The following is a 20,265-nucleotide window of genomic DNA, read 5'->3' as shown; positions in this document are numbered from 1 at the left end:
GCTGTAAAAGGACTACAAGAGCCTGATATCAGCTCTAATTATGGTAACTACACTGTTTAAATAAAAAAAAATACATTTAATTATATATTAAGAATTACAGAGCTGCATTAACTTGGGTCTTTTACAGTATATCTGTCTAAAGTTTATCTTTCACCTCTTGTGGGACTCTATTACTTTATTTTTCCACCCTTAAGTTTAATTCAGCTTGAAATCCCTTTGCATATTCCTATTACTCATATTGTACACAATTTCCCTTTCTGCTAATAAATTATCCCAGCTGTTTAATTTGCATATAAACAAGATGAACTTTCCATCAGGCATGAGTCACATAAAGCTTATTTATTAGAACAGCAAAATGCAATCAATATACATTGACTTTGTCCCTTCTTGGGCTGCATGAAATCCAAACCATGCTCTGAATCCTGGACAGGGTCTGTCAAAACTACACATTGTAAGCGGTTGACCTAATCGATTACATCTTAGAAAAAAAAGAGCTTGAATGCAGTAGAGGTTGATCTAATGTTAAAGTGTTACTAAACCCGCAACAGTAAAATCAATCTGTATATGCAGTAAAACATGCTTGATAAACTCACTGTGAAATCTAAGGGGTTATCCCGCCACATTGTGTAAAAAGGCTGTTCAATTCTGTCTTCTCTGATCTTCCCCTTCTTTTAATGTCCCCAATCCATCTCCTGATAGAAAAGAGCCTTTGGAGTCACTCTGCACTCTCAGTTTGGTGTGAGTTTTTTGTTTTTTTTTAGGGAGGGTGCATGTGATCGGCACAGGGCCAATCATAACTGTCCAGACAAGGGGTCAGGGGTCATGCAGCCTCATTGGACAGTCAGTGTAGAATGAAAACTCCTCCTCCAAGCTTTAACCAAACACTGATAGAAGTCACAAGACTGCTATATACTGCTGATGAGAAAAGGTGTTTAGCAGTTTATATTTACTAAAATCATTTCATTTCCATGTTCTGTGTACTGTGGGAGACCAAATATAGTGAATGCAGGATCCTGGGTTTAGTAACACTTTCAATTAAAAATTGCGGGAGCGGTCAGCCTCCTATTGTTTTTAATAGGGCTGCCTCCTGCAGCTAATTGCTGAGAACTTCTGCTAGGGTTCCTGCATATGATCAAACACAGTCCCATTCGCAAGTGTGAATGGGGCATATAACATACCTAAAAATGAATGGTTGTTAGATGAGGTGTAAAGCAGTGAAGGTGACATTCATAAATCAATCAGTGCAGGTGTACCTAGTGCATTGTAATTATAGTGATTGATTCACCAGCAATGAATGTCTGGTGAATGTCACATTCACTGCTTTATAAATACAGGTTAAAGTGTTTATTTGGCGCTCCAAGAATAACATACTGGTCCCTAGGAATGGTGTTTTCAAGGTTGGAATGCATGCACATATTGTATATAAACTACAAATATGAACTCCTACCTTGGGAAGACTAACAGGCGTCCTCTGCCTTGTGCGGGCACTTTTAATTAATGTTCGCTGATCTCCTGGAAGCAAGTGATACTTCATGGCTTCTATGAGGTAATCTTTACAGGCACTGCTATTCTTCACCAGAGCTTCTTCCTCGACCCTCTGCAAGACAAGATCATTCACATATTTAGAATCCTCTTGCTGTTAGTATTGCTATCATAATGGCCTACAAGAAACAGATGCAGGAAAGGGTGGAGGAGCTGTCCAACACGCGGATTAAAGAAAACTACCGTCAAGAATTTCCACCCAATTGGTGGTAAGTTGTCTTGATACTTTTGGTGTAAACAAGGGCTCAAAGCGTATATATGGTCAAAATATAAAATCATATTTTCATTTCCACGTTGTATTTATGACCTACTCCTATTAAGCTAACAATCTCTAACGAGAAGGGCCCTCTGATTCCTCTTGTACCAAATTGTAATGTAACTGTAATGTCTGCCCTCATGTTGTAAAGCTGTTGACGCTATATAAATCCTGTATAATAATAATAATAATAATTATCTAGAAGTCTGCAAACAAAGTATAACTAAAGGCATTTTTTTTTTTGTAATTTTGGATAGAGTAGAGAGGGACTAGAACCCATGTCAGTTTTTTTTTTCTTTTTTGCGGTCTGTGCTCCTGTTAAGGAGATTCATCCTCTTTGTCCCATTTACCATTTTCATTGAAAGTCAAATTAAAAATGTTGGGTTGTCCCCAGAAAAGTAATAAGAGGCCAAATCCTCCAATGGGGACACTAGTTCTTGTGACCTGGGGGTCCCCAAGGAATTCCCTTAATTTTAAGGGATTTCTTCCTACTTCCTGTTTGGCTATGGAACAGGAAGTGAAAGGAAATCTCCGCAATGGGACACAGATGGTAAAAAAAAAAAAAAAAAAAAACACTGACAGGGGTTATAACCCTCCTTTGTTCTATACAAAAAAATAAAATAAAGTTTTGCCTATACAGAAAAATCTTGGATTGCGAGCATAATTTGTTCCAGAAACATGCTTGTAATCCAAAGCACTTATATATCAAAGCAAATTTCCCCATAAGAAATAATGGAAACTCAAATGATTCGTTCCACAGCCATTTATTCATAGGTCCTTCAGTTTATAGTCCATATAAAAAGATTATAGCAATGTGATAGGTTGTGTAACCATTAAATGTCCGTCCACAAATGGAAGCCTCTACAAGGGGATTAGAAGCAAAATCAATCAGGAGCTACAGAGTATAAAAGAGAAGAGAGGAGCCTCTAAGTGTAGCAATATGGTTACATTTAATGAAGGTACAACGTTTAGCAACTCACATGGTTGATGATTAAAAGAGGAACATCTAAGTATGCAGGCATCCAGGGTAAAGTTGTCCACATAGACCATCCTCCGCCCCGCCAGCTCTCACCACTGTCAGTCTGCAATCTTGACCGGAAAGACCACCCTGCAGTAGAGCGATCTGAACACAAGGCTTGAACCGCTTGTGGAGCGCACAAAGGAAGGGATGATGTTGCACCTTCATTAAATGTAACCATATTGCTACACTTAGATGTGCCTCTTTTTTCTTTTATACTCAGTTGTGATGTGATGATACTTGTATATCAAGACATCCCTTGTATATCAAGTCAAAATTTATTAACAAAATATTTCTTGTCTTGCAAAACCCTCTGAACCTAAGTTACTCTCAAACCAAGGTTTTACTGTCCGATTTTCCTTGTCGTTTCACAGCAAGTCAGAATCGAGAAAGGAAATAATGTATGAAAATTCTAATACGACAAAGGCTTTTTTTCTGTTTATGATTTCTGGTCATGCGCAGCCTTTCATTTCTGATTTTTCTCATACGAAAACCGTATGAAAACAGTACACATTAAATGAAAATCGCTCGTTCTGTTCCCGTACAAAAAATTATTTGGAGTTTGTGCCTTCGGAAATTTTTGTTCGGAGGGTCGGAATAAGCTGCCGAAAGTTGTGAACACATTATCAGAAAATTGTACGATTGTTCGCCCGATTTTCTCATAGCGCGTACGAGCCTTTACGGTGTAAAGATCCCTACACATTTATTTTTTTTAAATTCTGTGACATGTATTTACTATGCTCTGTAAATAGGGACTGCTGTGTCACCCCTTTCACAGAGCCTGCCTTCTGAACTACAGCGGTGGTATAGCACTGGTATGGTACTGCTTTGCAGGCAGCAAAGTACCATGGGATATATAGTCCTTAGAAATTGAACATAAACAGCAGAGAAGAAGCTGCAAAGAATTCAGGGAATCCAGGAAGTTGTGGAAAGAGATGGTCAGCAGACAGGCAGCAATCACAAAATTAAAGGAGATTTTTTAAAGTAAGCTTATTTTTAATTGTCAAAAATAACTATTGTTTGTATTGCTGTCGCCATGCTGATGTTATAAAATTAAAGTATTTTGTGACCATAGATCTCCTTTAAATCCCAATTAAACTCTTGTGCTGCACACACAGTAGTCTATCAGACCTTCTTTTACATAACTGGTAAGTGCTGTGCTGCCTTAAGAATTAAAATCCTCTATGCTGCAACAATCTGGAATGCTGGACCACTGCTATGTCACACAAAGCAGCAAACCCGACTCTCCCGCAGTATGAAACCCCCTACCCATTTATAAAACAGTGCAGTTCAGGTTACATGAGCGCAGTTGATTACTACACCGTTCGGGTGTTTTGTTTTTTATTGTTTTTTTGCTCAACCTAAAACCAAACTTTCTTATGGGAGGAGAGAACACAAGAATAACTACATTAATGTGCAATTCAGAGAATTGGGTGAGAGGTTACTAAGGAAACAAAAGTTCAGCAACTATTTTCATGCTTTTGTCACACAGCAGATGGGTTTATACCATTACCATATATTCAGGGGGAGAGAATGTTGAACTATGAACATAGAATGTTCAGTTATGGGAGCATATGACAACATGTAGAAGTCATGTCAATAAAATAAGTAAATAAAAGTATAAAAAATACACCTTCCCATTGAAAGCAATGGAAAACGTGGCAAAATGCACCCACGATGCACTTTTGTTGTGGTTCTTGAGTCGCGTTTCCTTTTAAGACTGCACTGCAAACACGGTAAAATTGCAGCATAAATGCTTATGTGATTTTGCAGCGGATCAGTGCGAACGCAGCCTAAGGGGCAGGTGAGTATTCAGGAATATTGGTACATCCAAAATCAGTCCAACTGAGGGGTTAGAAACACAGTTTAACAAGATGCCACACAACCCACAAACCTTTACTACAAAATAATAATAAAGTCCAAAGTAGTCAGATCTTCCACCAAATTATCCACGTGTACCAACTTATTTGCGTGTCCCAATATCCTCTATAATGGATCACCAGTGCTACTCATGCATACATCTCCCATGAATATATGCTTACCTCCAGACTAGACCCTGAAGCTAGTCAAGGGTCACATGCGCTTTTGCCCCCTTCACGGGCTGAAAACAGGATGAATTTTTGGATTTGGAGCCATCCTGTTTGCAGTAGTGAAGGGTAAAAGTGCATGTGACCCTTGACTAGCCATCAGGGTCTAGTCTGGAGGTGAACATATATTGCTCACAGGAGGTACATGCATGATTAGCACTGGTGATCAGTTATAGAAGATATTGGTGCACAGAGCTATTGGAACAAGTAAATAATTTGGTGGTACACATGGATAATTTGGTGGAAGATCTGACTACTTTGGACTTTAGGTTTTGGACCTTATTTTATAGTGAAGGTTTGTGGGTTCTGCAGTATTTTTTTGCTACATTGTTTACTGGGGAGTGGAGTGAAACCATGTTACGGTGCAAGCAGCAACCTCATTTTTAAATTGATTCATATGATTCATTTTTAAATTATGTTTATATGTTTGATGATTTTTGTGGTATAAGGGGCAATCACATAGTGGGTGCGCTGATTGAGAATTAGGTTTAGAGCTCTTAAAAAGAGCCTACAGAGCCGCCTGGAGAACCTTACACTCAAAGCTGGCATCAGGCAATCTAAACATCTTAACTTATCCCGAATGTGGAACCATGTTTTGAGCACACCCATCTATATTATCTGAGATAAGGCCTGTGCATTCATCTGGTAAAACTTGACTATGTATCAACAGAAGACGAAGTGGCAGCCTTGCAAATGTGAGAAACAGGTGGCTGATGCTTAAAAGTCCAGGAGACGTTAACTGATATAGTGGAGTACACTTTCATAGAGAAAAGGTGGAACCTTACCCTTAAAGTGGCACTAAAGTCTATTTGTCTTGTTTACTGCTTTCATCCAAGGTGGAAGTAAAAGGAAAATCACAAATTTTGGGTTGACACCAGAACAGTAATGGAGTGGAAATCTTACAATGGGGACACTGGTTCTGGTGACCCCGATGATACCCAGGGATTCCCTCACTTTGGAGGCATTTTCTCCCACTTCCTATTTTGGCCATGGGACAGGAAATTAAGGTATTTCTCACAAATGAGACACAGATGGAAAAAAAAAATCTGACAGGGCTTACAACCCTTTCTTAATCTATCCAAAATAGAAAAAAGGTGACATAAATAATAACTATGTGTATGGATCTGTAAATAGTGATGAATGACAATCTATCAAATGATCCAAAGTATTAGTATTATGATGAAAACAAAATATCGATAAAATTAATAGAAACAAATATGACAAAATAATAAAATAATGAAAAACAGGTATTGAGCACCAAATAACAAAAGTGACCAAAAATGAAGTGAAAATATTCGGAAAAAAACAGTCCTTGGAATCAAGGCAGATTCAATTGGTGATCGTAGAGGTTAAACACCCAACACCCAGTGAGGAATCCTCCACCTTAATAGATGTACGCTTACCAGAGGTAAGCTAGATATCAGCTTATCTGTGGACGTCCACTCAGGGGAAACCAACTCCTCAAATCTCCTCACGGGGAAGGGGCAGGCAGGATATCTCCGTGCGGTGGATTCAATCAACATAACGGGGGGACCCAGAGGAATAAAGATATTTCTCCATAGTGTGAATCAGTATAACCATTTATTAAAATAAGGAATATACACACTTACATTAAAATCGCGGTAGAAAGCTCATAAGAAATAAGACAGCCGGCCGGCTTGCATACACCCGTTCAGAACGAGATAGGATGGAAACGATGACGTCAGCGCGTCGGCCTTCCGACGTACGTTTCGTCCTATTGGACGTCGTCATGGGAACGAGCGACGCACTGACTCATCACTATTTGTAGGCACAAAATCAAAACCAAGCCTCGCTCTGAAGCTCGGATGGCGTCACCACAACATCCTCTTTAAGGAGGAAGTGTGTGACATAATGCTAGTGAAATAGGCAAACGATTCACTCTGCCCATCAAACCCTCCCAGCGCCAGAAGAGCCAGAAAGATCTAAGGACCGCAACGAGCGGACCGCATTTAAAGTTAAATAAAAAACAAAAATCAAAAATACATAAATAAAAAATGCATAAATATTGAAGAATTGTGGAATAAAAATTAAAATTTAAAACACACACTAGGGGACACATATAAATGTTCACATGTGCCCTCTAGTGAAACAAATGGAAATGGCACTTAGGGTTAATGTCAGCAATGTAGGAATATAAAAAAAAAAAATATATATAAAAAAAATATATATATTTAGAATACAAGAAACCAGCAGGTAATTAAACCGAAAAATAATGAAAATCAAAAATCTTTTCTCTGATTGTTAGTATAGATATTATGATAATAACGCCACCAGAGATTCAGAGCAAGTTCACAAAATACAATACAGATGTTAGTATGAAAACGTCCTAAGTTATCAATAATCAATAAACAATATATGATGTAAGAGCTAGGATTGGAGATATTTAATTACATGTGATTAATACGTCACCCCTCTCCCCCAAGCTCACTAAAAGAGATGTAATAATGATGAGAGAATGCGAATAAAAACATTCGGTATACTAATTTATGAGTTGTCCAGAAAGGCATTTAAATCCACGTCTACATTAAGCCCAAAAGGGGTGTAGCACTTCAATCTGTATATCCAGGCCATCTCTAGCCTGGAGATCCCCCGTATTACAGACCCCCCCCCTCCAATGTGGGGTGTATCTGTCAATGCCCAGAAAGATGGTCTTCCTGGGGTCTCGATTGTGTGCTTCAAGATAATGTCTGGAGACCCGGTGTTTGGGGAAACCTATTAGGATGTTGGTGATGTGCTCGTTAAGCCTTACAGATAGGGGGCGCTTCATCCTCCCCACGTATTGCAAACCGCAAGGGCATTGGAGAAGATAAACCACCCGCTCTGTGGAACATGTAATGAATGATCTCATTTCAAATTCCATCGAAGTACTGGTGGAAGTGAACTTATGTGTTCTTCTGTGGGTACATCCACTGAGAGAACACACCCTACACTTCCTGCATTGGTAAAAACCAATCAAATATTCGAAAAATCCCCTCTTAGTGAGAGGAGGGTCCAGAACATTCGGGGCCACTCTACTTCTAAGAGAGGGGGCACCCTTATATACCACCTGTGGCTTGGCCGGAAGGATGGTACCTAGTACATGGTCATTCTTGAGGACATGCCAATGTTTACCTATCAACTTGGCTACATTTTTATGTTGTAAGGAATAGGTGGTAATGAAGGGGATTGAGGGTACCCTACCAACATCTGGCGTCTTAGTCCTAAGCAGAGTACATCTATCAATGGTGGCCACTTCCTCTAATGTATTTTTCAGAGAGGCCTCCGAATAGCCCTTCTCTAAGAAACGTTCTATTAAAATGTCTGCTTGGGCTAAAAATTCTCCATGGTTGGAGCAGTTACGTTTTAAGCGGATAAGTTGACTTTTCGGCACAGACCTCAGCCAGGCCTCATGATGGCAACTGTCGGTCGGTATATAGGAATTCCGATCTGTATTTTCGAAAAAGGTTGCTGTAGTGAACTGCCCATCTTTGACGCCAATCTTCAGATCCAGAAAGTTGATCTCAGACTGACTGGCCTCATAAGAGAGTCGAATGCCCCGGTCATTGTCATTCAACCCCCTCATGTATAAATCTAAATCCTCGCGATCTCCATTCCATAGGAGGGGGATGTCATCTATATACCTAGCCCACAGTACCACCTGAGGTTTCTGTTGGGCATAGATGACATCCTCCTCCCATAGGGCCATGAAGAGGTTCGCCAGGCTGGGGGCATATTTAGCCCCCATGGCAACACCTCTATCCTGCCTATAGAACTGACCTCCAAACCAAAAGTAGTTCCTAGTAGCTACAAAATGAAGTAGTTGCATAATAAAGCATATTTGTTCGTCGAACAGTGATGAGTCACGCCTAAGATAGTATTCGACCGCGAACAACCCCAAATCATGTGGTATCACGGTGTATAATGAGGCGACATCAGCTGTCACTAGCCACCAACTTGGGCCAGGAGTGTAATTAGAAAGTAAATTAATTACATGGCGAGTGTCCTTTAAGTATGACGGCATCCCTGTAACCAATGGCTGTAAATAGAAATCTATATACCTGCCCACCCGGGACGATATGGAATCAATTCCACTAACAATGGGACGTCCCGGGGGGCAGGTAGGATGCTTGTGGATTTTTGGCAAGTAATAAAGAACAGGGGTGCGTGGGGCTTTTGGTACTAAATAAGATTTCTCCTTACTGTTTAAAATGCCCTGCTCAAACCCAAACTTAATCAGTGCCTCCAACTCTTTTTTATATTGGACCTTAGGAACTGATCTGAGGGGGGTATATGTATCACGATCCCCCAATATTTTGGACATCTCCGTGAGGTAATCCTTCCTATCCAAAACAATAATACCCTCCCCTTTATCAGCTGGCCTGATTACAAAATTTTTATTCACACACAAAGAATCCAAACCTGATTTTAGATTTCTATCGAAATATACTCTTTTGAGGGGTAATTGTTCCAAATCCTTGAGGACTAAGTCTTTGAATACCTTCAGGGAGGGGGCTACAGCCCCGGGGGGGGGTTGAAGAGGGAAGCATTTGATAACTCGGAATGGCGGTACTCATTAGGGCCAATTACAGTGTTAGTGATGGGATTAGAGGCCAGATATCTCTTAATATTGACCTTACGAACAAATTTATGTACATCAATATAAGTTTGAAATTTATCTAGACCTCGAGGGGGTGCAAATTTAAGACCCTTATTGAGTAAAGATTTCTCTGAATCACTCAGGGAGACTGAACTTAAATTAAATATCCCATTACTGGTTATGCTTTTTTCCTTTTTTGATCGCATTCGCCTCCCCCCTCTAGTTCCTCTCTTTGATCTGCTGGCCTTTTGGTGCCCTGGCTTGGCCTGTGAAAACCCCATTGCTGATAATTTGAATTTGAGGGGCCGGTTGACTCCCATCATCCATGGGTCCCATCAATCTAGGGTAAGACTGTGAGACTACACCATTGCGTTCTTCCACAATAGTGGAGCCGGTGGGAGGGCCATCAAGGTCACTTAAGGGGTAAAACTGATTGTGGGTACTGATATTATACTCCGAATAGCCTCTTCTAATGTTCATAGGCCCAGGATTTTGGAATTCACGTGCCCGTCCATCGTAATAGCCTACATTAGGGCCATAGTCAGGACCATAGGAACGATCTGGGTGAGGTTCAAAGTCAAAAATGCGGGGCGATGGTAAATAATCCTCATGCACATTGTACTGATCATGTGGTCTGCCCCCAAAGGGGGGCCGTCCCTTTGGGGGCAGACCACATGATCAGTACAATGTGCATGAGGATTATTTACCATCGCCCCGCATTTTTGACTTTGAACCTCACCCAGATCGTTCCCATGGTCCTGACTATGGCCCTAATGTAGGCTATTACGATGGAATAGGGGGGCCTAAGGGGGGCCGTCCCTTTGGGGGCAGACCACATGATCAGTACAATGTGCATGAGGATTATTTACCATCGCCCCGCATTTTTGACTTTGAACCTCACCCAGATCGTTCCTATGGTCCTGACTATGGCCCTAATGTAGGCTATTACGATGGACGGGCACGTGAATTCCAAAATCCTGGGCCTATGAACATTAGAAGAGGCTATTCGGAGTTTAATATCAGTACCCACAATCAGTTTTACCCCTTAAGTGACCTTGATGGCCCTCCCACCGGCTCCACTATTGTGGAAAAACGCAATGGTGTAGTCCCACAGTCTTACCCTAGATTGATGGGACCCATGGATGATGGGAGTCAACCGGGCCCCTCAAATTCAAATTATCAGCAATAGGGTTTTCACAGGCCAAGCCAGGGCACCAAAAGGCCAGCAGATCAAAGAGAGGAACTAGAGGGGGGAGGCGAATGCGATCAAAAAAGGAAAAAAGCATAACCAGTAATGGGATATTTAATTTAAGTTCAGTCTCCCTGAGTGATTCAGAGAAATCTTTACTCAATAAGGGTCTTAAATTTGCACCCCCTCGAGGTCTAGATAAGTTTCAAACTTATATTGATGTACATAAATTTGTTCGTAAGGTCAATATTAAGAGATATCTGGCCTCTAATCCCATCACTAACACTGTAATTGGCCCTAATGAGTACCGCCATTCCGGGTTATCAAATGCTTCCCTCTTCAACCCCCCCGGGGCTGTAGCCCCCTCCCTGAAGGTATTCAAAGACTTAGTCCTCAAGGATTTGGAACAATTACCCCTCAAAAGAGTATATTTCGATAGAAATCTAAAATCAGGTTTGGATTCTTTGTGTGTGAATAAAAATTTAGTAATCAGGTCAGCTGATAAAGGGGGGGTATTATTGTTTTGGATAGGAAGGATTACCTCACGGAGATGTCCAAAATATTGGGGGATCGTGATACATATACCCCCCTCAGATCAGATCCTAAGGTCCAATATAAAAAAGAGTTGGAGGCACTGATTAAGTTTGGGTTTGAGCAGGGCATTTTAAACAGTAAGGAGAAATCTTATTTAGTACCAAAAGCCCCACGCACCCCTGTTCTTTATTACTTGCCAAAAATCCACAAGCATCCTACCTGCCCCCCGGGACGTCCCATTGTTAGTGGAATTGATTCCATATCGTCCCGGGTGGGCAGGTATATAGATTTCTATTTACAGCCATTGGTTACAGGGATGCCGTCATACTTAAAGGACACTCGCCATGTAATTAATTTACTTTCTAATTACACTCCTGGCCCAAGTTGGTGGCTAGTGACAGCTGATGTCGCCTCATTATACACCGTGATACCACATGATTTGGGGTTGTTCGCGGTCGAATACTATCTTAGGCGTGACTCATCACTGTTCGACGAACAAATATGCTTTATTATGCAACTACTTCATTTTGTAGCTACTAGGAACTACTTTTGGTTTGGAGGTCAGTTCTATAGGCAGGATAGAGGTGTTGCCATGGGGGCTAAATATGCCCCCAGCCTGGCGAAACTTTTCATGGCCCTATGGGAGGAGGATGTCATCTATGCCCAACAGAAACCTCAGGTGGTACTGTGGGCTAGGTATATAGATGACATCCTCCTCCTATGGAATGGAGATCGCGAGGATTTAGATGTATACATGAGGGGGTTGAATGACAATGACCGAGGCATTCGACTCTCTTATGAGGCCAGTCAGTCTGAGATCAACTTTCTGGATCTTAAGATTGGCGTCAAAGATGGGCAGTTCACTACAGCAACCTTTTTCAAAAATACAGATCGGAATTCCTATATACCGACCGACAGTTGCCATCATGAGGCCTGGCTGAGGTCTGTGCCGAAAAGTCAATTTATCCGCTTAAAACGTAACTGCTCCAACCATGGAGAATTTTTAGCCCAAGCAGACATTTTAATAGAACGTTTCTTAGAGAAGGGCTATTCGGAGGCCTCTCTGAAAAATACATTAGAGGAAGTGGCCACCATTGATAGATGTACTCTGCTTAGGACTAAGACGCCAGATGTTGGTAGGGTACCCTCAATCCCCTTCATTACCACCTATTCCTTACAACATAAAAATGTAGCCAAGTTGATAGGTAAACATTGGCATGTCCTCAAGAATGACCATGTACTAGGTACCATCCTTCCGGCCAAGCCACAGGTGGTATATAAGGGTGCCCCCTCTCTTAGAAGTAGAGTGGCCCCGAATGTTCTGGACCCTCCTCTCACTAAGAGGGGATTTTTCGAATATTTGATTGGTTTTTACCAATGCAGGAAGTGTAGGGAGTGTTCTCTCATTGGATGTTGTAGTGATCGAATATATGAAGTATTGGGTGTATAGATGTAGAGTGGGTATGATAATCAATTAGTGGTTATTATAAGGATGATGATTTAAGTACTCTTCCGCAGCAACCCAATTCTTCCAGAGAGATGCACTTTATTGACTTCCAACACAGAACAAAGTCCAAAGTCCACAGATGACAAAGAAATCCGACAGAGGAAATATAATTCAAAGTCCCATGTCTTAGGTCTGAGTGTGCATACACAGATAAGCCTCACTTCCCCCATACAGACAAGCCTAACTTCCACACACAAGCCTCACTTACTAAACCTATAGACTGAATGCCGTGTTATATTCACTAAATATTGAATGGCTGAGCAATTTGATTGGCCGTTCCAATTTAGGACTTGAACAGCCGTGAACCACCCCAATTTGCACTCCCGCATATCAACATCAACAAGTCCCCTTTAGATATATTAATTAGATAAACAGAACACCCTTTTGAGCCCTTGGAATACCTACATTCCTGCATATCAACAAGCCCCCCTGATATATTAGCCCCACAGGAGGGAGCCTCTGCTAGGCCAACCCAAAACACTCCCTGATCCCATTGTTACCCCCTCAGGTCTAATTACCATCAATAAATATTTCTTCTATGGTCCTTTAAACAATGTACCCTTTGAAATGTTCAATTAGGTTAACAGCCCATACCTCACACCCCTGGGTAGACTTGCATGAGACTTGCACATCAAAGGATCTTCAACTGTTATCTTAAAATTGAGTTGGCTTGGGCAATTTCTGCTCAACCCATACTCCAATACAATATTATACATTATAAATTGGCCAACATATTACAACATATACCCCCACTTGGGTCGGTTCTAACTACTAGAACTGACCCATAAATCAAACAACAAAAAATATCATTATGATTTAAGGTACTGGATGCTTTACAATGGCTCATATAAAATATGAAGTTGAAACTGGTTACATCTCTCTTCGCCAGCCTCTAAAATATCCCCATGAAACAGTTATTAGATAATATAACTTTTAGACCATGACTGGAAAAGGATTTGGTAAACGTCAGTGGCCCATATAGTTGTTAGGCCTTATTATATCACATCAAGATCTTGAATATTGCGCAAAGACGAGCTGATGTCACAGTCCATTCTTCGGTCTGACTTCATCACATCTCTCACCATCTCACTGAACGTAAACTTGGTATGCTCTGGGAACTCCAATCCACATAAGTCCAGGATTTTCTCATCTCCAGGCTCAAGCTTTTCATTTTTAAAGATACTTTTACGCAAACACTCTACTTTCATCTTTATAGTAAGAAGAACTATCAATGTACCAGCACTCACTTTCAAGGTCAAAAGGTTTAGATATGGCAGTAAAACTATTTCCTTGCACTTGACATTCATGAGTCCATCTTTGTTGATTGCCAGTCAAAATTTGCTTTTGTAATTTGCTGTAGGCCGACCCCTCATTGCATTCAATAGAGCAGTTACTTGGATCACTCAGTCCATAATTACACTTGAATGGTATACCAACATATACATATACCCCCACACAATGGTTCAGATAGAGTCATCAGTGTTTATCAGATCTTCTATCCAGACAAAGCGGCAGTGGAAATTCTTGCTAGTATCTTCACCATGAAAGGTAGAAAGAATTTTTTCATCCATATATGTCATAGCCTTTAGCATATTATAAACAACTGAATCAACAAAGTTTCAAATCATGACTAGAGTGATGAATTTCACTCACCCCTCTTATAAATTTAGGAAAACCACCCAACATACTAAAATTTATGCTATGCCAAGCCATTGTGCAGCATCTCACCTTAGATGTCAAATATATTGATCAATACGCATTAAGTTATATGTACAGATGTTATGAAAATTATTTTAGGTTAAAATGCTTCTCTTTGGTTTTAAGATAAAGTTCAGGAAATAAAACATAAAGAAAATTAAAAAAAAATGAAAAGCAAAATATATCAGGAAAAGGGAGAAAAATTAAAAATTAGGGCGTTGAAGAAAAAAGAAAAAAAAGGTCCATTGCTTGATGAATTCCGAGAGAGTCCATGAATGCTTTATAATTCCATGTAGTCTATTCAGCATTTCTTCCACAATTCTTCCACACTAGCCAGCAATTTCAGACTGTGCTTCTGCTATTCACCGTCATTTAAATGTCAATATCTGAAAGACAAAAAAACTCTCCAACAAAACTCATTAGCGAGGTCCTTAAACATTGTTTGAAGTTAAAACAAAACACTATTTACACGTTTACAGTTTGGAGCTAATTCACCCCCACTGCTAGAGAAGTGTCATCTGCATTCAAAAACAGATCTGGAGAATATACATCTTGTACATTCATGACACCCTGTACCCCCTTCAACTGCTCTAATAATGTATCACGCTCCTCTCTCATCTTGTCATACTCAATTTTCAGGTGGTCATATTTCTGTTTTAACTGAGAAAACGGTATCCAAGTCTTGGACCTTTTCTTATTATTATTTTGGTCAGCTCTGTTTTTCATATTAATATCACCTATGTTTGACCCGGAGTGTCCTCTCTGGGTGTTATCATAGGATATTATCTTCTGATCTTTATGTTCAGTATTTGTCCTAAACAATGTGGCTAAATCAATTTTGACAGCCTGCTCATTTGACTTTCTCCATAAATGGTCTGCTCTCAACAATATGTCTTTTAAATCATGAGGATTTGGGGTAACTAATAAAATATTTTGTTTGATATCTTCATGCAATGCATCTAGAAACATACTCATATGTATCAAGCCACCACGCTCAAATGCAAGATTATTACCGACCAATAATTCCATAATAGTTGCTATCCTGTGTGACAATTCATAGGGAGATTCATTTTGCATTTGTTGGATCTTTCCATGAATAGTAACATCAGAACGTACACCATACAAAACACATAATAATTCCAGTAATATGTCCCTTGTCCTCAGAGGCTGAATACAGATTTGTTTAATTCTCATCCAAATACCACTTCCTACAGAATGTTGCAAAACTCTTTCTAAGTCAGATGGGTTGAGATTGTACATATCTCTGACTTGCTGCACGTCACAAAACCATTTTAAAAATCTGTTTAAATCATGGTATGGAACCATTCCTATTTCTTTAAGAATTGCGTCTAATAATTTTGGTTTCAATGGCTTCATTACAAGCTGAACTTCACCTGTATTATTATTATTGTTATAAACTGTGGTAGTCACAGTGGGTGCAGCTGGTAATGAATTATCAGATTTAATATGAGGTTCTGTTTGCTGCAGATTGCTAAATCCAAGATTTGATGCATATCTGCATTCCTGAGATCTCTTCTCTAATTCCATAATTCTTAATTTTAATCTCTCATTTTCCTCTGATAATTCATCACAATGTTTAGATTTCTCAAGTAAAGCTTCTCCAATCGTAACCGCATGCAATTTTAAATTTACTGTCTCGGTGTCTGATTGGTTTTGTAACCTCTCACAAACATTGTTGCTATTATCAACTGCCTTCTGTAACTGGGTAATTTCCTCAACCTTACCATTCAAAGAACTTTCCATTGTTAAACAGCAAGATAACAAGCCTTGTATAATACAACCTTTTCTTTTACTTTCTGACATTTTGCTATCAAAAACATTTTTCTCTAAAAATTCCTTCATCATCGTCCACGTCTGCTTACATTTTTCTGGAATTTCATAAGGACCGCCATGGCGCTTAATACATTTTAATACCCATCTGTTAACTTTATCAGAACTGATACTGGCTTCACACTGAGTAAGCATTTTGACTATATTACTAATAATTAAAAAAAAAGGAAATATTTTACTCACCGCATTAGTTACTCCTTCAGATTCCAGTTCAGGTCTTCTGGTACACGACACAGTCCTTTTTTTTTTTTTGTTGTTGTTTCCAGTCTCCAGAGAATAATTCTGGGGTTCCCAACTTGTTTAAATTTGTAGATCAGACTCTCTTATGTCACAACCAGACAGAGTCACAGCACAGCTCTTGGTTCTTCATCAGACTTCTGTCCACCTCACAGGATTGTTGTCACCACCGACTTCTGTTACTAAGTCCGAAAATGCTCTTCTGGTCACATGAACGGCACCAGTGTAGTGATCGGGTCTAAGTTCAAAGAACGGGTCACGGCACCAGTGTAGTGATCGAATATAATAATATATATATTCTGGGTGATATGATAATTAATAAGTAAGTATTATTATATAATGATGATGATATAAGTACTCTTCCGCAGCAACCCAATTCTTCCAGAGAGATGCACTTTATTGACTTCCAACACAGAACAAAGTCCAAAGTCCACAGATGACAAAGAAATCCGACAGAGGAAATATAATTCAAAGTCCCATGTCTTAGGTCTGAGTGTGCATACACAGATAAGCCTCACTTCCCCCATACAGACAAGCCTAACTTCCACACACAAGCCTCACTTACTAAACCTATAGACTGAATGCCGTGTTATATTCACTAAATATTGAATGGCTGAGCAATTTGATTGGCCGTTCCAATTTAGGACTTGAACAGCCGTGAACCACCCCAATTTGCACTCCCGCATATCAACATCAACAAGTCCCCTTTAGATATATTAATTAGATAAACAGAACACCCTTTTGAGCCCTTGGAATACCTACATTCCTGCATATCAACAAGCCCCCCTGATATATTAGCCCCACAGGAGGGAGCCTCCGCTAGGCCAACCCAAAACACTCCCTGATCCCATTGTTACCCCCTCAGGTCTAATTACCATCAATAAATATTTCTTCTATGGTCCTTTAAACAATGTACCCTTTGAAATGTTCAATTAGGTTAACAGCCCATACCTCACACCCCTGGGTAGACTTGCATGAGACTTGCACATCAAAGGATCTTCAACTGTTATCTTAAAATTGAGTTGGCTTGGGCAATTTCTGCTCAACCCATACTCCAATACAATATTATACATTATAAATTGGCCAACATATTACAACAGATGTACCCACAGAAGAACACATAAGTTCACTTCCACCAGTACTTTGATGGAATTTGAAATTAGATCATTCATTACATGTTCCACAGAGCGGGTGGTTTATCTTCTCCAATGCCCTTGCGGTTTGCAATACGTGGGGAGGACGAAGCGCCCCCTATCTGTAAGGCTTAACGAGCACATCACCAACATCCTAACAGGTTTCCCCAAACACCCGGTCTCCAGACATTATCTTGAAGCACACAATCGAGACCCCAGGAAGACCATCTTTCTGCGCATTGACAGATACACCCCACATTGGAGGGGGGGTCTGTAATACGGGGGATCTCCAGGCTAGAGATGGCCTGGATATACAGATTGAAGTGCTACACCCCTTTTGGGCTTAATGTAGACGTGGATTTAAATGCCTTTCTGGACAACTCATAAATTAGTATACCGAATGTTTTTATTCGCATTCTCTCATCATTATTACATCTCTTTTAGTGAGCTTGGGGGAGAGGGGTGACGTATTAATCACATGTAATTAAATATCTCCAATCCTAGCTCTTACATCATATATTGTTTATTGATTATTGATAACTTAGGACGTTTTCATACTAACATCTGTATTGTATTTTGTGAACTTGCTCTGAATCTCTGGTGGCGTTATTATCATAATATCTATACTAACAATCAGAGAAAAGATTTTTGATTTTCATTATTTTTCGGTTTAATTACCTGCTGGTTTCTTGTATTCTAAATATATATATTTTTTTTATATATATATATTTTTTTTTATATTCCTACATTGCTGACATTAACCCTAAGTGCCATTTCCATTTGTTTCACTAGAGGGCACATGTGAACATTTATATGTGTCCCCTAGTGTGTTTTTTAAATTTAAATTTTTATTCCACAATTCTTCAATATTTATGCATTTTTTATTTATGTATTTTTGATTTTTGTTTTTTATTTAACTTTGAATGCGGTCCGCTCGTTGCGGTCCTTAGATCTTTCTGGCTCTTCTGGCGCTGGGAGGGTTTGATGGGCAAACGGGTGAATCGTTTGCCTATTTCACTAGCATTATGTCACACACTTCCTCCTTAAAGAGGATGTTGTGGTGACGCCATCCGAGCTTCAGAGCGAGGCTTGGTTTTGATTTTGTGCCTACAAATAGCGATGAGTCAGTGCGTCGCCCGTTCCCATGACGACGTCCAATAGGACGAAACGTACGTCGGAAGGCCGACGCGCTGACGTCATCGTTTCCATCCTATCTCGTTCTGAACGGGTGTATGCAAGCCGGCCGGCTGTCTTATTTCTTATGAGCTTTCTACCGCGATTTTAATGTAAGTGTGTATATTCCTTATTTTAATAAATGGTTATACTGATTCACACTATGGAGAAATATCTTTATTCCTCTGGGTCCCCCCGTTATGTTGATTGAATCCACCGCACGGAGAGATCCTGCCTGCCCCTTCCCCGTGAGGAGATTTGAGGAGTTGGTTTCCCCTGAGTGGACGTCCACAGATAAGCTGATATCTAGCTTACCTCTGGTAAGCGTACATCTATTAAGGTGGAGGATTCCTCACTGGGTGTTGGGTGTTTAACCTCTACGATCACCAATTGAATCTGCCTTGATTCCAAGGACTGTTTTTTTCCGAATATTTTCACTTCATTTTTGGTCACTTTTGTTATTTGGTGCTCAATACCTGTTTTCATTATTTTATTATTTTGTCATATTTGTTTCTATTAATTTTATCGATATTTTGTTTTCATCATAATACTAATACTTTGGATCATTTGATAGATTGTCATTCATCACTATTTACAGATCCATACACATAGTTATTATTTATGTCACCTTTTTTTTTTTTTTAGTGCAGTCTTTTTTGATTATTTTTGTATATTTATGTGCACGCCTCACTTTAGGACTGCAGCTTTAACTTTATAGAATTTCATTAGCAGTTCTTTGTTTTGAGTAGCGCGGTAATTTTTGGTGTTTATTCAAAATAGAAAAAAGGTTTTGCCTTTCGATCTCCTTTAATTCCATGGACTAGTTAAAAAGAATACACCTACTGTACTTCCTAAATAGTGGAAGTCAGTCAGTATAAAAAGCTCTAGCAGAGAGGTAGACTTGAACACGACTTACTACATCCAGACAATGAAGAAATCGCTTTTAGATGACGTGGAGCGGAACAGAAAGATGGGAGAACAAGGTTCTCGTTATTGTGAAAGGAAGAGACCACCTTTAGAAGAAAAAACGTAGGCCTCAAAACAACCTTGTTTTTGTGTAGCACAAAAAAGGGTTCCTTACACAATGAGGTCGACAACTCAAACGTGGCAGCAGAAAGAAGATATCCAGGACCTTGCAGGGAGCTGGCTGAACGTCAAGCAGAGATGCAGAAAAAGTGTATTTGTTCAGCAGCATGTGCCATGGAAGGAATGTGCAAGATTTAAAAAATCTCAAAACCACCAAAAATGTGTGTCCTGGCCTCAGGAGGTGCATGCAAAAGTAAAAAATTAGTCACAATGCTCCAATAGAGTGTAAAACCTGCAGTGTAACCCCCAAAGTGGGAGAGGAAATACACATGTAAGGGTGCCACCTCCTACTGGGACAGGAACAAACCTACTCACCAATGGTAGTCTGGGTGGGTGACCATAGTCCATGCTGGGCTT

General features: G+C 39.9%; 1 protein-coding gene across 2 annotated transcripts in view; it reads right to left on the bottom strand.

Annotated features, from left to right (window-relative positions):
* Nucleotides 1-20,265, bottom strand: part of KLHL2 (kelch like family member 2) — a 265,189-nt gene that overhangs the window by 72,255 nt on the left and 172,669 nt on the right. For both annotated transcript variants that reach the window (XM_073606085.1, XM_073606086.1), the window contains exon 8: nt 1,448-1,597. In XM_073606085.1, coding sequence (XP_073462186.1) covers nt 1,448-1,597 — 150 coding nt within the window. The remainder of the gene's footprint in view (nt 1-1,447; nt 1,598-20,265) is intronic.

Source organism: Aquarana catesbeiana, linkage group LG01, assembly GCF_042186555.1.
Source record: "Aquarana catesbeiana isolate 2022-GZ linkage group LG01, ASM4218655v1, whole genome shotgun sequence".
Classification (NCBI taxonomy): Eukaryota; Metazoa; Chordata; class Amphibia; order Anura; family Ranidae; genus Aquarana; species Aquarana catesbeiana.
This window is presented reverse-complemented; position numbering and strand designations above follow the sequence as displayed.